At 47.2% G+C, this 23183-nt stretch overlaps 2 protein-coding genes and 1 pseudogene across 2 annotated transcripts; 1 reads left to right on the top strand and 2 right to left on the bottom strand.

Moving 5' to 3' along the window:
* Positions 1-3436: 3436 nt before the first annotated feature.
* LOC114700537 (HEAT repeat-containing protein 3-like) lies at positions 3437-6332 on the bottom strand. The gene is given in 3 exon segments (XM_028880199.2): positions 3437-5483; positions 5642-5695; positions 5697-6332. Coding segments are annotated over 3 exon segments (2043 nt in total). The 5' UTR covers positions 6261-6332; the 3' UTR covers positions 3437-4058.
* Positions 6333-9096: 2764 nt separating this feature from the next.
* On the top strand, positions 9097-17326 carry LOC114700536 (natural cytotoxicity triggering receptor 3 ligand 1-like). The gene is made up of 6 exons (XM_028880198.2): positions 9097-9213; positions 10340-10667; positions 11744-12088; positions 13831-14157; positions 16404-16485; positions 17083-17326. The coding sequence occupies exons 2-6, from the start codon at positions 10634-10636 to the stop codon at positions 17099-17101; spliced, it is 807 nt and encodes a 268-aa protein (XP_028736031.1). The 5' UTR covers positions 9097-9213; positions 10340-10633; the 3' UTR covers positions 17102-17326.
* Positions 17327-21428: 4102 nt separating this feature from the next.
* Positions 21429-22964, bottom strand: LOC114700544 (annotated as a pseudogene).
* Positions 22965-23183: the final 219 nt, after the last annotated feature.

The following is a 23183-nucleotide window of genomic DNA, read 5'->3' as shown; positions in this document are numbered from 1 at the left end:
AATTTCACATTATGGGCCCGACAGCCAAGATTGATGCTGTCCTGACACCTATTCTGCCAACATATGAAGACTACAGGAGCCTGGGATGAATGTGGTCCGGGCAATGGATAGTCTCTGTTGTTTTTTAATAGATTTGGAAGTCTGCACTCAGGTAAAATTTATCCTTCTCAGGTCTCTGATGGCACTGATGACTGGGTTAGCTGTAGGTTTGTCAGCTTAGAAACATCAGGCAACCAGAGTCTTCCATGAGGTTGCAGTCACCTTATTAACGCATTGATCAATGCATTAATTAATTGAAGACCATACTGTCATTGCATTAAAATTTAATAAGTTCAGAATTTAACATTAATAGAGTTTTGACAAGCTAATAGAGCAATGACTACTTATTGTTTGGATTATGAGCTCAAGATTTTGGATTTCTTCTGAATATAGATTTATAGACAGATACCTGTTACCTGCTTTTTCTACATTATGTATTTCACTACTGATTGATAACACTAATATATTTACTAAGGCTGCGGGCCTAAAAATTCCAAATAAGTTAACTTTTGTCTCTAGTCTATATCTGTCTTCAGTGGGCTTCCATTTGGCTGGCAGACACATTCAGGCATCGGCTACTGACTTCAGCCTGTGACATATGGACTTGCTGAAAGCTGATATGGACCTTCTCCACCGGGTCAATGAACCAGATGCTTCTAAATCCTCTCCTTGCTTTTGACTAACATTCTGGCTTTCTAGGGCCCTGAAAATAACATCCCAACATCAGCAGGAAGTAATTACAAAACAAAAACGTTGTCCTTATTCCCCTCTGGAATGTTAGATCAAAGAAAATTTTCTATCATAGGGAACATGAGATAAAGTAATAACTAGTCCCTATTCTCATTTCCAAGTTCCTTCAGGATAAGGAACTCTGTCAGCCATCACAGGGCTTTTGGCCCTTTTGCTTCTGCTAATTACTGCTGGCTCTTATGTCATTGATCCTTAACTAAATAATAATTCCTGTTTGGATGCCACTAAACTGATGATGCTAGAATCCCTCATCTTGCTTTCTGAGGTCATGTTACAGAATAGGCTAGGGATAAATCTCCAATTCTTACGACAAGGGGGACTATGTGTAGCCCTGGGAGAGAAATGATACTTTTATGTAGAACACTCCGGGCTGGTTAAGGATTCTATGACCAAAGTATGAGAAGGCCTCAACAAGCTGATGAAAATCATCAAAGAAAGGTTGGGGACCATCCAATAATGGTGCAAAGGACTCAAACTCAATATGAGATCCTCAACCAAGATATAAAAATGGGCCATCTGGCTCAAGACAGAAATTTGCAACCTAGGAATTGACTACCCATGAATGGGTGTTCTCCAGTTACTAGGAGAGGAGGGAATGAAAGGGAAAAATCAGTAGCCATATTGAGAGATGCTCCCCTCTGCCAAAGGTATTTGCTGACCAGCGGTTTTAGAACTGACCAGAAGTTGAACTCATGGGAAGATAAGGCTGAAACAATAAATCTGAATGTATATATCTTGGGTTCAACAAAAGCAGGACATAGGGAGTAAAAAAAAAATTTATGTCTCTGTAGATACCCTGCATCCTGTAAGCCATCAGTAACCTCATGCTTATAGTTCAGCAGTAACTTCAAAGAACTGCCTCACCCCAGCCCCCTCATCCAATCCTGAGATATGTAACTCTCTGGATGTAAACCTTTCCTATATAAACCCCTTAAAGTGAGTGCTCCTCCACCTGCTATGTGGAGTGTTTGGAATATGGACTAAGCCCCGGGCTTGCTTATTTAAAAAAAAAAAAAAAAAAAACAAAAAAAACCTCTGTGTATTTGCTTTGGATATTGGTTTTGTGGCGGTCTTGCATGGGGGTCTTGTGACATGGGTACAATAGAACTGAGAAGCTTTCCAACTCTAAACATAATATCTGGACAGTAAATTTTATATATTGCTGAGTAAAAGATCATATCTTATGTTTCGAGTGGGGTATGTGTGTTGTATGTAAGCTTATGCCCCAAATAGCTTTGATTGATTTTTTAACAGGATGTCCTGGAACTCACTATGTAGACCAGGCTGGCCTTGAATTCACAGAGATCTACCTGCCTCTGAGTACTGGGATTAAAAGTATGTACTACTGTATCTGGCTCTAAAATAGTTTTGAATAGAAAACCACTCAGTGTCTTCAGAAAAAAATGTCTTTTGGAGTTAAAAAATTTTCATTATTGTTTTTCCTTTTAATGAAGAAAGCTAATGGCTAGAACTGCATAGTGATGTTTCATTAATATTTGTTGTGTGTAGAACACATTTAGTACAGTTTATACTTTTTTGTTTTTTTGAGTCAGGGCCCCATGTAGCCCAGGCTGGCCCCGAACTTCCTTTGTAGTCAAGGATTACCTTTAATTCCTGATCCTTCTGCCTCCACCTCCTAATGCTAAGATTACAAGTGTGCGTCATGACTCCCATTGCACATCTTCTTTGAAAGTCAATGTTTTAAAAACCACTATTTATTACTACCATTTTTTTTGTGGTAATTTCAAAAAAAGTTCAATCTAAATGTTGAATTAAATATATAACCTTTGGTAGTTTGAATGTAATTGACCCCTGTAAGCTCAGGGAATGGCACTATTGGGAGGTGTGGTTTTGTTGGAGTAGGTGTGGCCTTATTGAAGGAAGTGGGTCACTGTGGAGGCGGGCTTTGAGGTCTCATATATGCTCAGGCCACACCCAGTGTCTCAGTTCACTTCCTGTTGCCTGTAGGATCCAGATGTAGCTCCTGCTCTGCTCTTGGCTCCTTCTCTAGCACCATGTCTGCCTGCCTGCCACCTTGTCCCACCAAGATGAAAATGGACTAAGCCTCTGGAATTGTAAGCCACCCAATTAAATTTTTTCCTTTATAAGAGTTTCAGCAGGACTGGAAAGATGGCTCAGGGGTTAAGAGCACTGGCTGCTCTTCCAGAGGACCCAGGTTCAATTCCCAGCAATCACATGGTGGCTCAAAAACATCTGTATTGAGACCTGGCACCCTTTTCTGGCCTACAGGTATACATGTAAGCAGAACACTGTATACATAATTAAATAAATAAATCTTAAAAAAAAAAAGAGTTGCTGTGGTAATGGTGTCTTTTCACACAATAGAAACCCTAAGACAAACCTTTGTATACATGTAACTAGAATTTCTTTCTTTCTTTCTTTCTTTCTTTCTTTCTTTCTTTCTTTCTTTCTCTCTTTCTTTCTCTTTCTCTCTCTCTCCCTTTCTTTCTCTCTCTCTCTCTCTCTCTCTCTCTCTCTCCCTTTCTCTCTCTCTCTCTCTCTCTTTTTTTTAAGTGTACAGTACTCCATACCAAAATATTTTATAAAGCTTATATTCATATTTCAGTTAAAATTTAGCAAATATAAAAATGATACTGGCTTTAAAGAAATCCAATCACTTAATTTCTTTTCTTACAAAGCTCAAGGACATAATTGCCTCAAGTCTCTTTACTGCCCACAAAGTAGTTAAGAACCACTTGAGGGCTAGGGGTGTAGTCAGTGGTAGAATGCTGGCCTTGCAGGAACAAGGTCCTGAATGCTGCCCCCAGCACCAAGAAGAGGACCTCCTGAGATTGCAGTGCGTTTCCACTCTTCATTTTCAGTGGCTAAAATAAGCTGGAGATGTAACAGCAGGCCAGAGATTTCTGGCCTTAACACACATTTCCTACAGGTTCTCAATTTCAAACTATTATCCAAAACAGAGGCATTAAAAAACGGCTTTTGGAGGCCAGGTATGGTGTCGAATATTTTAAATCCCAGCAATTAGGAAACTGAGGCCTATAGACCTCTGTGAGTTCTTGGCCAGGCAGGGCTACCTAGGGAGAACCTGTCTCAAAAAAGAAACAAAAGGCTTCTGGAAGCCTGTACATTCAAAGGAAACCCTTTAGTATTCTTAGAGTTAAATCCACCGGGAGAAGCAGTCTCTCTCTCATTCTATTTTTTCAAGAGCTTTGAGTTTTGAGAAAAGTGTGTATGCCAGCTAGGCATGCAGCTGCTGAGCCAGCTCCAGCTCTGGTCCTCCTGATGGTTTAAGAAGTCAGTCTTTTCTCAACAGCTTCCTGGTAAGCAACAAACCGTCTCAAATTCATCTTCACGTTGTCAAGAACACACAGCTGATCTGGACTGTATTTGCCCCTCCCTTCTTTCCGTATCTTTGTCTTGAAGACTGGCTGGAATTCTTTCAAAGTTGATAACAATTTAATTTGAACTGAGGCCTTTTCAGCTTCTTCACCATCTGCAAAAACATCAAAGAGGGCATCCAAAGCCTCTCCTGTTACCACGAGGGAAGGGTCTTTGGTGGTAACTTCCAGCAGAAAGCACCCAATGGTCTTAAGAGTTTCAAGTGTGCCATCTTCCTTGGCTAGGCCGCTGCCAGTGATCCCCAAAATACTGACCACATTCACTCTTACCCCGATGCTGCTACTATGAATGCCTGCTCTGCATAGCGTCATCAGCTGCTCAGGTGTCATACACTGTGGAATGTTCTTGGCAGCCATTGTTTGCAAAAGGGCCCTCAAAGCACTACTTATGGCTTCTAGAAAATCAGCATGTTTAGCAAAATCTGGCTGAGAAAAAAGAAGTTGTGACAGGTGCTGTGCAAGTGTCTGAAGAGTTGGGGCTCCTCCAAGATGGTCCAGGTCCAGGAGAGACACAAGACTCTGGAGACACATAAGGGCTCTACACTGAATAGTGTTCAATTTCCTAATCAAAGGTTTCCAAGTAGGGTTCCTAGAACATATGTCAATGGCAACACTGTTTGGTGAAGCGGTCTTCTCAAAAACCTTCTTTGGGATGAGGTAGTTGGTGAGGGCAGTGTGAATCTCATGGGACAGGCACAATGGGGACAGCAGCTGCCCACTGCACTCATTGAAGGAGTTTTCCATACAGGCTTCACTTTCCTCACTACTAGAAAGCTCTTCCCACTCATCATCTGAGGGATCTTCACTGCAGCACATGTTGACAATAACTTCCAGAGCTGTCTGCTGAGCAGTCAGCAATGCCGTGGCCTCTCGAAGCTCCTTGTCAGTAGGTGGAAGTAAATCGGAAATAAACGTTTTCCTTCTGAGTTTTCTTTTATGGGGAATTTCCTCCATTTCATCATCTTCAACCAAACCATCACCATTAGCATTTGCTAGTATGTCCTCAGTCTTGGCAGCTGTTTTTAACCGCTGGGTTTCATCCTCCCTCATCTGAATGACTGTGTCAGCAGCGTTCACCTCCAGAACTTCAGACAAGATCTTCAGTATGGCACTTATGATTTCTGCCTGACTCTTAGATGGGATAATGTCCTTTAGGTTCCATATTGTGCCTGCCACCAGTGTCTTCAGCAGAATGTACTCCATAGAGGTGACAGGACAAAGCAAAGCAGACTCCAGCACACGCAGTGCTGTGCCATCAAAAGACTTCAGGAGCTCTGGGTTATCTTCGGTTACTGTCTGTAAGCAGTATGTGCTCTTGCAAAGGACCTGGGTTCGGTTCTCTGCACCCATATGAAGGCTCACAACCATTTGTAACTCCAGTTTCAGGGGATCCAACTCTCTTCTGACTTCCAAGGGCACCAGGAATGCACATGGTACACATACACTCATACACACAAACTAAGTAAATCTACGGAGACAGCCAGGTCAACACTGGTGGGGAACCTACGCAAGTACTTTAATATTAGTCTCCAAACACCCTTCTTTGTTGAATATAGACACTGCTCTACTACTGCATTCACATATATTCCACAGCACGTTCACAGCCTCATTGGCTATGCTCTCAATAGAATTTCTGTTCTTATCGGCTTTCTCCGGTGGAGACATCTCATTTGAATCCAGTCCAGCGCTACACTCTCTCAGCAGCGCCACCAAGGGGGTCATGATATCCTTAGTCACCAAGTCATCACAAACTTCAAAACCTCCGCAAGCACTGAGATTTCTCAGAGCTCCGGCGGCCGTCTCCCTGACCGCCAGACTGGAGTCCAGCAGCAGCGGCCCGAGCCGGCGCATGGCATCGCGGCGCGCCAGGTCCGGCAGCGCCGGCCGCTGCTGCACCAGCCGGGCCAGCCCCGCGCAGGCGCACTCGCGGACCTCAGCGCTCGGGTGCTGGAGCTTTTCCAGAAGCTCCGCCGCCGGCCCGTCGTCCTCCTCGTCTTCAGTCCCGTTCGCCGCGGCCGCCGCCTCGGCCTGACAGCTACCGGTAGGGGAGAACTGAGGTCGCTTGAAGCGCTTCGTCCGACTCTTACCCATGGCGACGGAGGCTGCGGTGAGAGACCGGGAGAGGAAGACAGCAACAGGCGATGGGGGCCGCCGGGCCCGTGAAGGCTCTCTCTCTCTCTCTCTCTCTCTCTCTCTCTCTCTCTCTCTCTCTCTCTCTCTCTCTCTCTCTCTCTCTCTCTCTCTCTCTCTCTCTCTCTCTCTCTCTCTCTTTTTCTTTCTTTCTTTATCTCTCTTTCTTTCTTTCTTTCTTTTTTTTTTTTTGAGACAGGGTTTCTCTGTGTAGTTTTGGTGCCTGTCCTGGATCTCACTTCTGTAGACCAGGCTGGCCTCGAATTTATAGAGATCCTCCTGACTCTGTCTCCCAAGTGCTGGGATTAAAAGCATGCACCACCACTGTTCAGCAAAATTTTTTCTTGATTTTAAATTTGAAAACAAAAATTCTATTAGCCTAGGAATGAGATTTAATTCTCTTGGTTTATTTTGATCTTTGGACTTTATTTTTTTATTTTTCATTTTTTCTAGAAAGAGTTTCTCTACATATAGTCTTGGAACTCACTCTGTAGACCAGGTTGGCCTTGAGTTCACAGAGATCCACCTGCCTCTGCATCCCTAGTGCCGGGATTAAAGGCGTGCATGACCACTACCCCACAATCTTTGGATTATTTTTAAAATTATAAATCAGTAGTTGGATTTCAAGATATAGAGACTTTATATAATATTTGTTAATATTTTGTTAATTTGAATTCTTTGTATGGATGTTACAATTCTCCCAGCATAGTACTTGTTGGAAAATATTGTTTGAATTAATGTTTGTATATGTTCATTTGAAATTATATTAAAATCAGGAAAATGTATATTTGTTATAATTTCCTTTCTGATTTTTACACGTGTTTATAAACATTGCATGCATGTGGGTGGGTACATGTACATATGTGGGTGCATTGTGGAAGCAGAGGTTGCTATGTTCTTCAGTGATTCTCTACATTATGTGAAGAGGCAGGGTCACTTGCTGATCCCAGAGCTCATCAGTTCAACTAGTCTAGCAAGCCAGCTTGCTCCTGAGATCCCGTCTCCACTGCTAGCTTGCTGGGATGACAGGTGGGCCTCTACTCATGTCTGGCTTTTATGTGGGTGCTGGGCATCTGAACTCTGGTCCTCAGACTTTACACCCTGAACCATCTCCGACCATCTTTTTCTTTATTTTTTTAGCACTGTTGGGAATGGAACCCAGGGCCTTACCCTGCAATGTAAGTGTTCTACCATTAAGCTTTGCTGTGGGATGTTCTGTATGGCAAATGTGTTGCTCTGATTGGTCAATAAATAAAACACTGATTGGCCAGTGGCTAGGCAGGAAGTATAGGCGGGACTAACAGAGAGGAGAAAAGAAAGAACAGGAAGGCTGAAAGAGACACTGCCAGCCACCACCATGACAAGCTGCATGTGAAGATGCTGGTAAGCCACGAGCCACATGGCAAGGTATAGATTTATAGAAATGGGTTAATTTATAAGAACAGTTAGCAAGAAGCCTGCCACAGCCATACAGTTGGGTCTGAGCGGCTGTGGGACTGGCGGGTGAGAGAGATTTGTCCTGACTGTGGGCCAGGCAGGAAAACTCTAGCTACAAAGCTTTATGCATGGCTCCTTGTGAGGAAAAAGACAAACTGGACAATGTTGAAAAATACATTTTGCAAACCGCAAACAAAGTATAGAGCAGAAGGTCCTGAGTGGACCTGTGCAGGTGAGAGTCTGCCTCCAGAATTCCCAAGGAAGGTCATCCAGCCCTGCACGGGGCCTTTCTGGGAGTGCAGAAGCCTGGTTTCCTGGCATGCTTGTCTGCGGCTCTAAATTAACCACAGAGAGTAGAGAACAGGGATCCCTGGCTTCCATGTCCCAGGACTGATATCCATTGCTGTCTATTGCCTGAGGAACAATTCACCTTATTTGTCAGTTCTGGTCAGTTTTAGCCTGAAGCAAAGCCAAGCTGGAAGATGGGCCCTTTCCTTGTTCTTAGATACTGTCTGCTTAGCAGGGGGTGGGCTACACAGTATAACACGGTGGGGAGGCAGCAAGCCCACAGGGTAGGAACATGGCCATAATTCAGAGAAGGGAGGGGTAAGAGTTTACCTTTTCCCTGTGCCAGTAAGAGCATCACCAAGGCATTAGTACCCTAAACTCCCAAATGCCCCAGTGGCATCCACAGCCCCAGGCCAATGGAGGACAGCTGGAACACAGTATGTTCTGGGAAGACTGGTGCCGAGGTGGGCCAGCTTCTCAGGGGAGACAAACACAGTACGGTCTGGATGGTGACCCCACTAATGTGCAAATTGGGAGAGTGCCCTCATGTCTTACACAGTCTTTGCAAATGTGATTCTAGAAAGGATTTCAGAGACCCAGGGCCGGAGGTTGGTCCCACTTCCAATGATAGATGTGAAGAAAAACAGAGAGAAAGGAGACTGACGCAGAGGACAAGCTAAGCGGGCAGAGACTGGAGGATGCAGCCAGGAGTCCAGCAGGCCTGGGCCGCCCCAAGCTGGGAGAGGCGGGAAAGAGCCTTCCTTAGTCTGCCAAGAAAGCAAGGAAAACTAAGGGACCGTGCTGCTGCTGACACTGCCAAACTTCTAGATCTCTGGTCTAGTAATGTAAGCGCCGTCTCTGCCGGGTCCTTTCTGCACCGCCCTCGCCCGCCCCATGCCTCGACCTGTCCTTTCTCACGGTCCCTATGCTCTCCCGCCACTGCCTCGCCCCACACCCGCTGCAGGACCCAGCCTATGCCAGGGCAAATCAGGTTCTCCTGCACAAGCTCTGATTGGAGGACGCGGCGAAGACCCGGAAGTGGGTGGGGCGGCCGCAGCACGGCGCCGCAGCACCGGCTCGCCCAGGAGCGCCCGCTTCACAGGGGAGACAAACACCGCATGACAGTCCTCTGGGGTGGGCTTGCATCTTGTAATTTCTAGAAGATCTGTGGACCGAAGAGACAGATTTGGTAAGTGTTGGTGAGTGAAACGGAAAAGTCTGTTTTGAAAAAAGTCTCTTTCTGTAACTTCGGGACTCCACAGAGGGAGGAAACCTGCCCAGAGCCTTGATGGGAAGCTGTAACTGGCGGGGGCAAATCCATGGGAAGCCAGGTCTGTCTTCCGAGTTGGGGTCCAGAAACTTGTGTACACTTGTCATCAGCCTCAGAGGACATCCGTGTTCGATCGGGAGAGGGGATCGGGAGGGGGGGGCGGGAGGACAGGAAGGGGGGGGGCGGGGGCAGGGAAGAGAGGGGCCGATCTAAGGGAAAGAGAGGAAGGACGGACTGAGAAGGAAATGATTTTCTAAGAGTTGAGTTCAGGGAGAAGGGAACCTGTAATCGCTGAAAATGAAGTTACCGCTTCTTATCGAGTTGGGCATCTGGCTGAGGCGCATATCTGGATGATGGGGAGGATATTATTTTGTTGAGGAATGTCTTAGAATGAATTGTCTTTCTGGGACTGGCTGTCTGTGCCAGATGTGTGGATGACACAGACTCAAACTCCTGATGCTCTGAGCTTGTTTTCTTAAAAACTTTTTTTTTAAGGTAGGGTCTTATGTATCCCTTGGAGCTGGTGTCCCAGTTCCTCCTGCCTTCATGGCCCCGGGGCTAACATGAGAGGCATGCGTCACCTCACCTCGTGTTGGGGGTTGGGGACTTGTCGCCCTAAGCAGACACTGCCAACTGAGCTTAGTTATCTTCCAAGACTGCACTTTGTAGAGAAGGCATGGGAGTGTGGCATCCCATCTTATTCTTTCTTTCTTTTTTTTTTTTTTTTTCGAGACAGGGTTTCTCTGTGTAGCTTTGTGCCTTTCCTGGGACTCACTTGGTAGCCCAGGCTGGCCTCGAACTCACAGAGATCCGCCTGCCTCTGCCTCCCGAGTGTTGGGATTAAAGGCATGTGCCACCACCGCCCGGCCAGCCCATCTTATTCTTAAAGCCTAAAGGTAACTACTGACTAAACACCTTCAAAGCCTCCCCGCCACACATATAGCTGAGGCACCTGTCCGAGGTTGGACACTTGTCTCTTCAAGTGCTTCTTGTCTTTCTGCTTAAGAAACTCATTGACTGGTTCTGAACTTGTTTTCTGTGACAGACTTCCAGGTGCTCTTGTGTGTGGCCCACCATGCTCTGAGGGGCCTCTCCTGCTTCACTACTCAGCTGGTGGCAGGGCGTGTCCTGCTGCTCATGACAAGATGACTTCGCAGAGTTGCCAGAGGGGTCCAGGGAGTGCACACACGAACTACAAGACCCATGCCGTACTGCCGTCTGCAGTCATACCTCTTCCCTGCGTGGCTGCAACCTAGAACGGCCCAACAGATATGGAGGGCAGAGCAAGCCAGTCCCGCCCGGCACTGTGGGCTCCTCATGGGTGACTGGCTTGCTGAGGATGCTATTGCTTCTGTGGTACATGACCATGGCAGGTAGGATGTGGATGGAATGGGAAGGGACGGGGAGGCGGCTGTCGCTCCTGCTGTCCCTGGTGGGCTCCGCTGGGGGTCCCACTCACTGTGGTGGTGGCCCGCTGTCCCTTAGCCTGCCCTTGTCATAGTGCAGATATACTGAACTGACTGCTCAGCTGTGCTTCGAAGACCCTCAGTGCGCCGTTTGCCCTGACTGCGTCCCTCTTGGTGCCTTGCTGTCACCCATGATGTGGGAACTGGGGCAGGGTTGGAGAAAAGCCACCTTTGTTTCATCCAGGCGTCTTTACCGAAGTTTTGGCAGAGGTGGGGAGGGACAGTTTTCGTCTCGTGGGCACGTACTCAGGGTCTTAGTTCTGTAGCTTGAGAAGCTGAGGTAAGGCACTGGCTGGTTCAGCTCTAGGATAACTTCCTGTTCTGTCCACCATAGCGGAGATCTTGCAGCCTTCACACTCAGCAGTGGCTCTAATCCCATTCAGGAGGCTGAAACCTCACGCCATGACCATCTCCCAAAGTCCTCACTGCTCAATGCTGTCCCGGTGTGTGGGGGGTGGGGTTTCACCATCAACATACACATTTGGGAAGGATGAAGAATTCAGTGCTTAGCACATCACCCAACACGCTCGCTGAAAATATAGCATCTGTGTTATACACCCAAATGGATCCGCAGCTGAGGCGTGACTCTTATCAGACCTCTCTGTGGAAACTGATCAGTTGGGACCGATGAGATGATTTGGCAGATGGAGCCTGATGAGTTGGCTGCCTGGAGCCCACATGGTTTAAGGAGAGAACTCACTTCCGCAAGTGTTTTCTGACCTCTCCCCCCTCCCTCCCACTCAATAAATGTAATTTTTTAGTTAAAAATTAATTATCGAATTGTAAAATGTACAGAGATCTCTAACAGCCAAAACAAGCTCGTCAAGAAAGGACAGGGCTGGGGGGGGGGTCTAACTGGATTAACAAGGGCCCTTGGGTGAGAGCTGTTGTGAGCTACTCAAGGCTATAGGAAGTGCTGTCCATCGCCTCCCAGGGACTGGGTACCAGGAGCCTCCTGTAACTGAGCTCTTGTATTGCCCTAGGTGGGCTGGAAGTGAAGACCACAGAGACACAGACGGTTTTCTTACACGACAATGTCACTGTACCCTGCAAAATCCCGGGGTCAACCCGCCTGGACATCACGATTGTGGGAATCATCTGGTCTTGGAAGAAAGAGCGGAATGAATCTGAAGCCCCCATATACAAGTTTTATGGAAGTCACCAGGAGGCGACCCGACCTGGAGCCAATGTGTCATTGTTGGGGCTGGAATGGGGCGATGCCTCACTCCATCTGCCCAGGATTGAGCTGAGTGACGCAGGAGAGTACCGATGCAAGCTGGTGGTCACCCCACAACAGGCAGAGGGGACGACCAGGCTAGATGTTGTGGGTGAGTCCTTGACGGAAGTGCCCGGTAGTTCCGATGGTGCTGAGGCTAGTGGTGGATGTGTGGATGGCCAAGCAGAGCCAGGGGTTAGGACGTGGGCGAAGGAGTCGGAGGGGCATGGTTTTCAGTTCTGTCCACTGCAACGCATGCCAGTAGGCAAAAGAGGATGAGGCAGGAGGATCTTGAATTTAAGGCCATCTGCGGCTTCACATTTTGTGTGGAGATGTATATAGCTTGATTGTCAAGTGTTTGCCAGGCTCTGGCTCCAACCCCCATTCCTGCTCCAACTAAACAAAACCAAAACAGTTTGACAACCTTTAGCAACTTATCAGTCCCTCTGAACTTCAGTGCCCTTTTCTGCGCTCAGAGGTAAAGAGAATCTACCTAAGAGCTGTAGGGAAGAGTCTGTGAGCAGCCGCTCTCTAATGGCGGCCTCGGTAATGATGTACTCCACCTGTTACGTGGACCGTCCATCTTCACCGAAGAGGTGCCTCTGGGAGGTGCCTGGGAGAGGAGCTCAGTGCCAGGCTGGCCTCCACAGATCTCAACCCAGATGCAGCTTTGCTGCTCCCAACCTGAAAGACTGGACCAAACATTGAATATCTTTGGAGGGAAATTTTCCCATGAGTCAAACGGAATGGGGTCTCACTACGTTGCTGAAAGGCGGCTTGAACGGAAGCAGAATTGTTCTGCGGCTCCAACCAGCCTTTCCAGACTGCGTGTCTATGGCCGCTTCTGCCTTCAGTCCCGCTGCATTTACCTGCAGCTACTGAGGTCAGCATCTTTAGCCATTTCATGCTGCCAGGGTGTTGTGCATTTGGGTATTAGTTAGCCTCGCCGGCACAGCTTGTTTGTTTTGTTTGTTTGTAGATAGTTTCATGTATCCCTGGAAGGTGGCTCTGGACTTGCTGTGTGGCTTGAGTCCCCTTTGTGTATTTTGGATAGAAGACCTTTATTGCATATATATATATTTCACAAAATATGTCCTTGAAGTCTTGCTTATCATTTTACGTTGACAACTTCTACACAGAAGTGTTGAATTTTCACTAATCCTAACACTATTTTTCCTTAATAGTTTATGACCTGACATTATTTCCTTATTTGGCTTTTTGGAAAGCGGTTTCAGGTAGCCTAGGCTGGCCAGGATTTGCTATGTAGCTGCAGATGGCCTTGCACTCTGACCCTCGTGCCTTCCTCTCCTGCGTGCTGGCACTGCAGATCGTGCCTCCCCACCACGCCACATTTATCTGTCCTGTTATCAGGATCACAGCAGCTTTCCTTAGGGACACTTCCTGGGAGGTGCTTTCGCGCCTCTGCCTAGGTCCAGGGTGGCTGCATCTTCCTGCAGGATCTCTTTAACCTGCATGGGTCATTTCCAAGGCAAACATGCTAAGAATCAGTGTCCACTGTGGCTGCACGCCAGTGCTTTCTCAGAATCTGAGGAGTGTCCGACACTAGCTTCATGAACTCGGCTTGACAAAATTGCTGTGCAAACGAGGGTCACGGCCCGCCCAGAAGAGTTGATTAAGCAGAGTCTGAATGTGTTCAGTCACCCACCCCCAGCGCTTGCCCAGGGGTCAAACATACCAATAAGATCTTCTCTGTCTACCTCCAGGGAGCTCCCAGCCTGGTGTGGTAAACTGGGGGACCCCAAACTCATTGCTGAGGTAGAAGCCATTCAGTGTGCTGTGAGGAGAGAAACCGGTGGTTGGCCCTGACCAAATTGTGGTTCTTTTCTCTGGCAGCTTCTCCGGCCATGAAATTGTTTGTGAAACCAGCTACAGAGAGAAATGGTGAAGAAGAGCACGTTATATGCAAGGTGGATGGGTTCTACCCAGCAGCCATTGACATAAAGTGGGAGGAGAGCACCCTGAATGATCCCCACTTCCGAGCGATCACTGAGGGCATAATCACTGGTCCCGCTGTGAGGAATGATGATGGTACCTTCAGTGTTACCAGCTCCTTGGCCGTGAAACCAGCCCTGGAAGACCATGGGAACACCTTCACCTGTGTGGTGTCCCACAGATCCTTGCTTGACTCCAAGAGGCTCAGTGTTACACTGCCTGGGAAAAGTAAGCATCCCCCTGCTCCCCCACTCGAGGACATGTGACTATCCCCCTGCCCCCCCCACTCGAGGACATGTGACTATCCCCCTGCCCCCCCCACTCGAGGACATGTGACTAACCCCTGCTCCCCCCACTCGAGGACATGTGACTAGAAGTTTGGGATTTTGAGACGTCTAGGATCTTTGCTGGGGAAGGAGAGGAAATTTGGGGCCGAAGGAGAAAAAACTAGATCTAGTTCATCTCAGACCCCAGAGTCAGCAGTCCAGATTTAGGTCCTGTGCTGATGGCCTAGAGGTAGATGCAGGGGTTGGGGTTTGGGATGGGGGCAGATAGGGCCATCAGGGCTGTTTGTCAGCTCAGAACACCTTCAGAGTCTGGATGTTCCCATGACAGGTAGTGGGCAGCTTGCCAGCTCCTTGGAGACCGGGGCCAGCATCATCCTCTGAGGATGACAGACTACCAGGGGCCAGGGACCAGTTGTGTCAGCATCCTTTCTAGTTAGGTTATAGGCCTCCCTCAGATGCTGTTAGATGTTTCAATCCAATAGATAGCCTGTGGGCTGTGTATCAAGATGAGGAAGCCATAGAGGGTGGTCTTGATGATGGCTAAGGCTTCCTACAGGGGTACCAGACTCATAGGCCAGCACAGCCACTACAGTTTTGCGTGTCCTGGTAGGGTGGGGTACTTGAGCTCATATCCTGGGCTGCCCTGACTGTGGCTCTAGTGTTTGGTGGGGATGACCTTGCTGATCAAACACATCTTCCCAAAATGAGAGGAATAAAGAAGGTAAGGACTGAATAGAGCGCTCTCTCTCTCTGTGTGTGTGTGTGTGTGTGTGTGTGTGTGTATGTCTGTGTGTATAGAGACAGACAGACAGACAGACACACACACACAAACACACACACACACACACACACACACACACAGAGAGAGAGAGAGAGAGAGAGAGAGAGAGAGAGAGAGAGAGAGAGAGAGAGAGGTGGCCGTGCCAGCTGAGCTGTTCTTAGAGTAAGGACTAGAAGCATGTGTGGATGCAACTTAAATATGCTGGTGTATTGAATATGCACTTTGGTTTGGGTGGATGTGTTATATGGTGTAGTCTAGAACCCATAAAGCTGTGTGTGACGTATGGTCTTTGATATTTCTTAGACCTTATTTTATCTCTTGCATACTCTTTTCCCTCTTTCCTTCCTTTCCCCTTCTCTTTCTCTCTCTCCTCCCTCCCTTCCTTTCTTTTACAAGTTTGTGTATGTATATGAGGTGTGCACAATGGTGCCTGTGCGGCCATCAGAGAACAGCTTGATGAAGTCAGTTCCCTCCTTCAGTGGGCGGCAGTGAACCACCTCAACTCAGTGAGTCATCACGTAGACCCTCCTGTCTTTTGATACAGGGTCTAACGTTGCTCAGGCTGGCCTAGAATTTGCTATGGCGTCTAGGATGACCTTGCACGCTTGATCTTCCAACTTCTACTTCCGGAAGGCTAGAGTTATAGTCATATGTCACTACGCCCGATTTATGCAGTGCTGGGCCTTGAACCCAGGGCTTGGTGCATGCTGGACATGCACTCCACAGTGGAGCTACATCTCCACTCCCTTCGTTCGTTCGTTCGTTCGTTCGTTCCTTCCTTCCTTCCTTCCTTCCTTTCTTCCTTTTTTGAGGCAGGGTATCAATCTGCAGCCCAGCTGGCTTGAACTCCTGAACACCTAAGGCTGGGCTCCCAGGTGTGTACCACCATGCCTGACGTCAAACTGTGCTTTGCTGTGCTAAACACTCCGATGTCTGAGGATGTGTGTGATAGCAGTGGTGTTGCTAATCCACGACAGAGGCCTGGTGGGGGATCTCTGGTGAGACTTGACATCAGCCACGCAGACTGTAACACCAGTCCTCTGTAGTCTAGGGCCCTCACCGGGTTCGGCTGCTCTTCTGGTTGTAGTCGTAAAATACTCTGACAAAGGCAATCGCTGAAGAAAGGGCTTATTCTTGGCTTTCCGATCCAAGGCAAGAAGATGGCGTCAGCAGGTGGCCTCAGTGTGTGTGCAGTCAGGACACGGAGGACACTGAGCGCTCGGCTTGCTGAGTCCCGACCCCCGGGACAGCGTCAGCCACAGTTAAAGTGTGTCCTCCTACCTCGGTTAACCTAGTGTAGATAACCTTTCACAGACTGCACAGAGGACTGTCTGATAGGTGATTCTCAGTCCGGTCAAATTGACAGTATGAACCATCATAACATCCTCTCTCTCCTCTCTCTCCAGGACCTCTGAAGATATACTTTGCCATTGTTGGTCCCTGTGTTCTCCTGGGTTTGGTGATGATAGTTTATTGCCTCTGGAGATGGTAAGAACCAGTAAGACAAAGCACAGGCCTGTGGCTAGAGCTTGGCTTCAGGTGTTTGTGATCACAGTCACTGGACACTGTCAGGGAGGTCTGGGGATGGTGCTGGATCTGTGTGTTGTTTTCTGATGTTAGTTTAGGAAAGAGTTTCCCCATCTGGTCTCTTCTCCGTGACTCTGTGGAGAAGGGCTCTGGAGCCGCTGCCTGTCCATGGGATACGACTTTCCCTGTGAATTGATCTGACCTTATCAGTTGAGAGCAGGGCTTTGAACTAGGAGTGGACTGTAGTGTTCAGTCACACAAAAACCCTTAGCTGAGGGGGCAGTTCCCTCATTGCTCATGTTTGTTAACACCTTAGTGGGCTAACTGACCATAGGTTTTCAGTGGGGTGACCAAGAATTTCTAATTCCCCTAGACGTTTCTAAATTAGGTTTTCAGCTATCATCCAAAGAAAGAGAATGGTGCAGCTGCTTTAGAGGCTCAGAACCAAGTGTTAATGTGCTGGTTAGAAGATTCTAGGAAGTCAAGTGGACCTCATAACTCATGGGTCAGCCAAGGCTAATGTGTGCGAGGCTAATGCTTCTCTTTGTACTACATCAGGAGCAGTGGGAGAGTCTGACAAGAATATAAGGACTTCTGGGCTGCAGAGATACTCTTGTAGAGGGCCCAGCACCCACATGGCGTCTCACAACCTCTTGAAAACATCTCATCTCCGCTGGATCATGCACATCTATGGTGAACATAAACTCATGCAGGAACGCACACAAACACATAAAGATAATACAGAAATAAGTCGGCTTGAAGAAGAGGAAGAAAAAAAGAAAGGCTGCTGATACAACACAGACCAGCTGTTTTCTGGAAGTTATTTTCCTAGTTGGGGCTGAGCCAATGGGAAGCTGTGCGTAAGGTTTTACGGATCTCTAATCTGATCTAGGTGCTGCTTGTCATCTTACAGGAAAGGCAGTGAGTGGCTCGACCTGAGTCCTCGCAGAGCCGTCCTTCTGTCTTTACCTCGTCCACAAGTGGGCAGTCCCTTGATTTCGTGGCGTTTGCTAAGAAAACTTAAGCTGCAATTTTTAAAGACCCATTTTTAGGATTATTTTCTACGTGAGACACTTAGTCATGAAAACACAGTGAGCCAAAGCTCCCAGTGAAAACGGTCCGTGGGCGTTTCCAGCTCTAAGTGCCTACTAAGATAAATAACTTAATGATGCACCGCAGGGCCTTGAAAAACAAGCTCAAGCCAAAACCCAAATCTGTAGTGGGAAAGAGTTAAGATCAGGGCAGGGATTGATCAAACGGAAATGAAAAATTACAAAATTTGTAAATCTGATCAACAAACCCCAGCTAACTGGCAGAAAGCAAAGCCTCACCTAATAAAGTCAGAGGTGCCAAAGGAGCCATTCAGAAACTCAGGGAGCACCAGGACATTCTTTAAAAGTAGATATTCCACTAAATTAGAAAATTTTAAAGTATTGGATGAATTACTTTGTGGATATGATCTACCAGAATTAAACCCAGATGAGATAAATGATTTAAACAAAACTGTTAGGAGCAGTGAGATTGATGTTCAATAATACTGGTGATCATGATAATAATAATGATAACCAACAACATCACCAAACAAAGCAGTGTTCAGGCGCTGACGGATTCACTGGTAAAAGCTACCAGATCGTCAATGAAGTGCTGTCAGCAGCCCCTCTGAAGAGAGGAAAGACCACTGCCAAACTCCCTTACAAGCCCAGCGTTAGCACCAGAACAAAACTGGATGGAGACACAATAAGAAAGGAAGGAAAGTTGTTTTTCTAAACACTCGTTATTTATTTATTTATTGCATGCGTGTGAGCTTATCCGTGGATGTGGAAGTCAGGAAAGGAAATTACTGTGTTTCCACTCAGGCAGGAGAGAGGGTGTCCACTTTCTCCGCCCTTATACAATACACTTCTTAGCTAGAGCAGTATGACCGGAGAAGCAAACAATTATTTATATCTATCTATCTATATTATATTTATCTATCGTCTGTCTGTCTGTCTGTCTGTCTGTAATCGAGGCAAATAGAAGGAATGTCAGGACCAGTAAGATGGCTCAGCCTGGGCCCCTGAGTTCCATCCCAGAACACAAGTAAAGGTGGCGGGAGAGAGCCAACTTTGTCTGGTTGCCCTTTGACCTCCACGCACTCTCCATGGCATGCCCTTCCCATCATGCACAGACACAATAAAACAAGGAGTGTGGAGTAGAGATATGAAGGAAACACCAAAGTCTCCTGATGTGCAAGTGACGCATGCACGAGAGACCCCAACAGTGCCACCCGTATACTGCCTATGTTGATGTTTTCAAGTGACCTATTTGGTGTCTGTGACTAGGAATCTGTAGAGCTGGGTATCTGAACTTGATGTATTATTCAAAAGTTTACAAAGCCAAGTGACCCATGGCTGCTCTCTTTTATACGAAATGTATCAAGACCAAGGGAAGACTTGACAAGCATAACCCTGCTATGTGAAGCCCATGTCTACCTCTGTTTGCCTTGAGATAAGTGTTCTGTTATGTTTGTATGAGATGCACTTGCACTGAAGAGAAAGGGTCTGTTTGTGGACACAGTTCTAAAATCCTTTACAGTGTAGAACCGTTGTCCTGCGGGCCGGAGTCTTACGCTATCTTCACTAATAGATGGTGAATTAATGGAGAAGAGATTTCTGTGCAATGACGGTGATCGGTGCTGCCCCCTTCCTAGTGTTACGTAGCCTCCGAAGATACAAAGCTTAGGAGAACAGGAAGTTAACGGCCTCCAAACTAGAACTGGTAATGGTGCTATCTGAGGCAGGCTAGGAAAACAGCGGAGAGAAGGGAGAGGATGGAATGCCCTGCCCTGGAGTCTGGTTGGAGCCTCTCACAGTTTGAGTTCTGTGACAGTGGCTGATGACAGGGTCATTTACGTTAAGAGTGTTAAGAGAGCAACACGCCAGGCCTTGGCAGACCAGGGAAGGCCTCCCTCCTCTCCCTCATGTTATTGGGAACCTCCCAATAAGAATCGCTGTGTTTACCATGTTTACCAAGGAAAGACTTGACAAGCATAACCCTGCTATGTGAAGCCCGTGTTTACCGTGGGATGCTCTAACTGCCCGTGTCTCTGCAATCTAGACTTGTCCAGTGCCAGGTGTATCTCAGGGGCTACCCTTTGGAGACATCCAAAGTCACCCGAATTCTTTGTGTAAGCCAGACACGGCATTGCACAGCTTTAATCTAGCACTTGGAGGCAGATATCTGTGAATTTGAGGCCAGCTTGATCCACATAGTGGGTTCCAGGCCGACACAAGGAGACACCGTCTTAAACAAGTAAGATAAATAGTAAATTCTATGTATTAGTATTGTAAAGCCGATGAAGGGCGGCTGTTCTCTGGGAAGCCCTCAATCATGGGCTCTGATTTTTTTTTTTTTTACTTTCTTCCAAGTGCCTTTTCTCAATAATTGTATGGAAATGTCGAGTAAAATCTTTTTGTAATAAACTCTAAATATCCTTTGCGATGGTTCGTTTTGAAATTCTTTTCTTCAGTGAAGTCAGAATCTGAGTTTTCTGTGGCAAAGTTAAGAATCCAGCTGCACCTGAGTCAAGGCCTCCGAAAGATCAAAGCACGCTCGTGCTGCTGGGGGCAGTTCTGGGCTGTCTCCACACCACGGCCACAGGCATCTTTCGTGAGGCCTGTGGTGGATTCTTTGGAACTTTGTGGGTGAACCCCCTATGGGCCTGCATGCTGCTTTGGTTTCTTTGTTTCTTCTGTTTTCTGTCAGGACCCACAATCCTGGGAGCCAGCCATGCTGTCCCTGGGTCAAACTGGGCACTGGTCGGCCTTTCTGGGGGACATCATTATGAGGCTGACTCTATCTTAGTCAGGAATTCTCCTGCTGTGACAAACCGCCATAACCCAAGCAGCTCAGGGAGGAAGGGGTTTATTTGGCTTACACTTCCATGCCACTGTTCATCACTGAAGGAAGTCAGGACAGGAACTCAAACAGGGCAGGAACCTGGAGACAAGAGCTGATCAGAGGCCATAGAGGAGGGCTGCTTCCTGGCTTGCTCAGTCTGCTTTCTTGTAGAACCCAGGACCACCAGCCAAGGGTGGCCCCACCCACAATGGGCTGGGCCTGTTTCCATCAATCACTAATTAAGAAAATATCCTACAGGCTTGCCTACAGCCTGATCTTACAGAGGTGTTTCCTTCCTTCCTTCCTTCCTTCCTTCCTTCCTTCCTTCCTTCCTTCCTTCCTTCCTTCCTTCCTTCCTTCCTTCCTTCCTTCCTTCCTTTCTTCCTTCCTTCCTTCCTATTAAAGGTGGTATAAGGCCAGATTATGAGGGTGTTACAAACCGGGTGATCTGTCAAGGATTTTCAATGAGAAAGAAGGAGCAATGACCTAAGAAAGCTTTCCATTTTGCATTCAGTATAACCACTAGTAATATAACCATTTAGTTAACTATCTGTTAACCACTCAGAGAAGTCATTTAGACTATCTCTCTACAAGAATCATACTGTGATTGGAATCTGTAGACCTGAGGTAACAAAACATGTTTATTAAAAAAATAAAGCATAGTAAATTTTTATTAAAGCCACAGCTACTTGGTGAAATTAAGGCATGGGTCACTTCAGAAAGCCATATGTGAGAAGAGTGTTACTACAGCACCATGACTGGACACCTTTTGGGTGTGCTCTTTGTGTCTTATTCTTTAAAACTGTTTCCTTGGATGGCACGTGGTCGGATGACAGCTGATAGTTTATCATAAACACAAGCCTCCTGAGAGATGTTCTGAGTGATGTGTTCAGTGCTAAAATTATGGAAACCCTTCCCAGGGCCATAGTGGCACGCACACCCTTTCAACACAGCAGTACCTGCCACTGTCAGTGACAGCTTCCGGCTTCTCCAAGTTCTCTTCACGGAAGTCAGCCACAGTACTGTGTAACTAGTGACTCCATATGAAGTATATTCTCTCCAACACTCCTAATGGAGTCAGTCCTCTATAAACACCACAAAATACATTGTCAACCTCAGTGACAGTTCCACGGCCTAAAAGGTGTAGCTTATATCTCGGTCATGGCTGCAGGACCAGAAAAATGAGCGTTATGATGGGCTCCTGCATTCTTCATACTGTGCTCATGGACAAAGTCAGTGTAGTTTCTGTGTGCAGTCAGGATGGGGGCAAGGTCCTTGTGTTCCCCTGGTTTCCACCACGTTGACAGTGGTCACAGAGAGTCATTTCCTGTCATGTTGGTCTGCTCAGAATTCTGTGGAAGGTTCTCTATCTCCACCCGCAGAGGACCAGAGGATGAGGAAGGAGTCTTGGGCTCAGGAGACCTTGCATCCCAAGCCTGCTGGGAGTCATTATTCTGGGTTGAAGCATTATGCACACCAAGATCTTCAGGTTCTGTTGTGCTTGCTCTCATCTGTAGGGGATGTTGGGGGTATCACTTTCTGGGCCTTCTTGCAAAGGAGACTGACCTTCTCGCTTTGTTAGTTGTGGTCCGCTACTCTGTTTTTCCACTACATCTAAACCATGATCCCAGTCCAATGAATCCTGATTGATGAGAACTCTTTTGGACAGGTCCTCATAGGCAGAGGAGGGCGTAGTCCTCCACAGCGCGTTTCTCTAAGTTTGCAGACTTTGGATGGACCAGTCTAAAGACAAAGGCATGCTCTTGCTCTGCGCCCTGATCATCAGCTTCCACAACCACTGGAGTTAACTTATTCTTAAAATCCAATCTGGTTCTCTTGGGCCAGAAAAATAAGCTGATTTTGGTTTCTCCTTCAAAAACAAGGACTCCTGTTGAGTTAGTTCCAAACTGGTCATTCCCATCTCTAGCCTTGGGCACATGCGTATCAACTCCATACATTGCTGTCTAGCTGGCTTTCTGCAGATAATTCGTTTCAGTTTGTGCTGGAGTCTGGCCTCTGTATTCCTCCCATTTCTCAATAAAATAAAATAGCCAGTTCCATCTCTTCAGTCTGAATAGGCACAAAGCTGAACTCAGAGACGCGTCCAGGACTATGTTTAGCGCATTCATAGTCACCAAGTTCAGCTTGCAGATTCTAAGCTGCCAACTGAACTCCTGCACCACAGGGACAGTAACTTCCCTCTGAGAATATCTAGTTTTAACTGAAGAACAAATAAATACCGGGTTAGCTCCTCACGAAGATTTTTTTTTTTCGAGGAATAAAACTTAACTCGAAGATGAAGACAATAGGGTGAACCATTTTTCACTTGCTTTTTGGCACTTTCTGTACCAATGTGCTACTTGGGCTGGATCCATGAATCTCAGACTGAAGTAGTCACTTTCCATCAAGTCCAGATGATATGTAATTTGATCAAACATCTTGCCCTTTGACTCTTTTGGCAAGTCCCCACTAACCACAAGGGACAGCCTGCATGTGATGATGGACTTGGCGTCTCCGGCTGCAGGATTGTGTGTGCCTCTCCAGTTGTTCCTTCTCGGCATGTTCGCACAATAGACCGGGAGCCAAGCATTCAGCATTTCTGCCACTGTGCTTGGGGTGGTGATGGAGGAGGTGGTGGTGGTGGTGGAGGTGGAGGAGGTGGTGGTGGAGGTGGTGGAGGTGGTGGGGTGGTGGTGGTGGTGGGGTGGTGGTGGGGGGTGGGGTGGTGGTGGTGGTGGTGGTAGGTGGTGGTGGAGGTGGTGGTGGAGGTGGTGGAGGTG

Source organism: Peromyscus leucopus, chromosome 1, assembly GCF_004664715.2.
Source record: "Peromyscus leucopus breed LL Stock chromosome 1, UCI_PerLeu_2.1, whole genome shotgun sequence".
NCBI lineage: Eukaryota > Metazoa > Chordata > Mammalia > Rodentia > Cricetidae > Peromyscus > Peromyscus leucopus.
Note: the sequence above shows the minus strand (reverse complement) of the source record. Positions and strands in the feature narration are given on the sequence as shown.

Excerpts from the sequence above, each read along its gene's own strand:
- LOC114700536 (XM_028880198.2), top strand. The coding sequence starts at position 10,634 with ATGCTATTGCTTCTGTGGTACATGACCATGGCAG. Across the intron at positions 10,668-11,743 it reads GTGGTACATGACCATGGCAG|GTGGGCTGGAAGTGAAGACC; the intron begins GTAGGATGTGGA and ends GTATTGCCCTAG. Across the intron at positions 14,158-16,403 it reads TGTTACACTGCCTGGGAAAA|GACCTCTGAAGATATACTTT; the intron begins GTAAGCATCCCC and ends CTCTCTCTCCAG.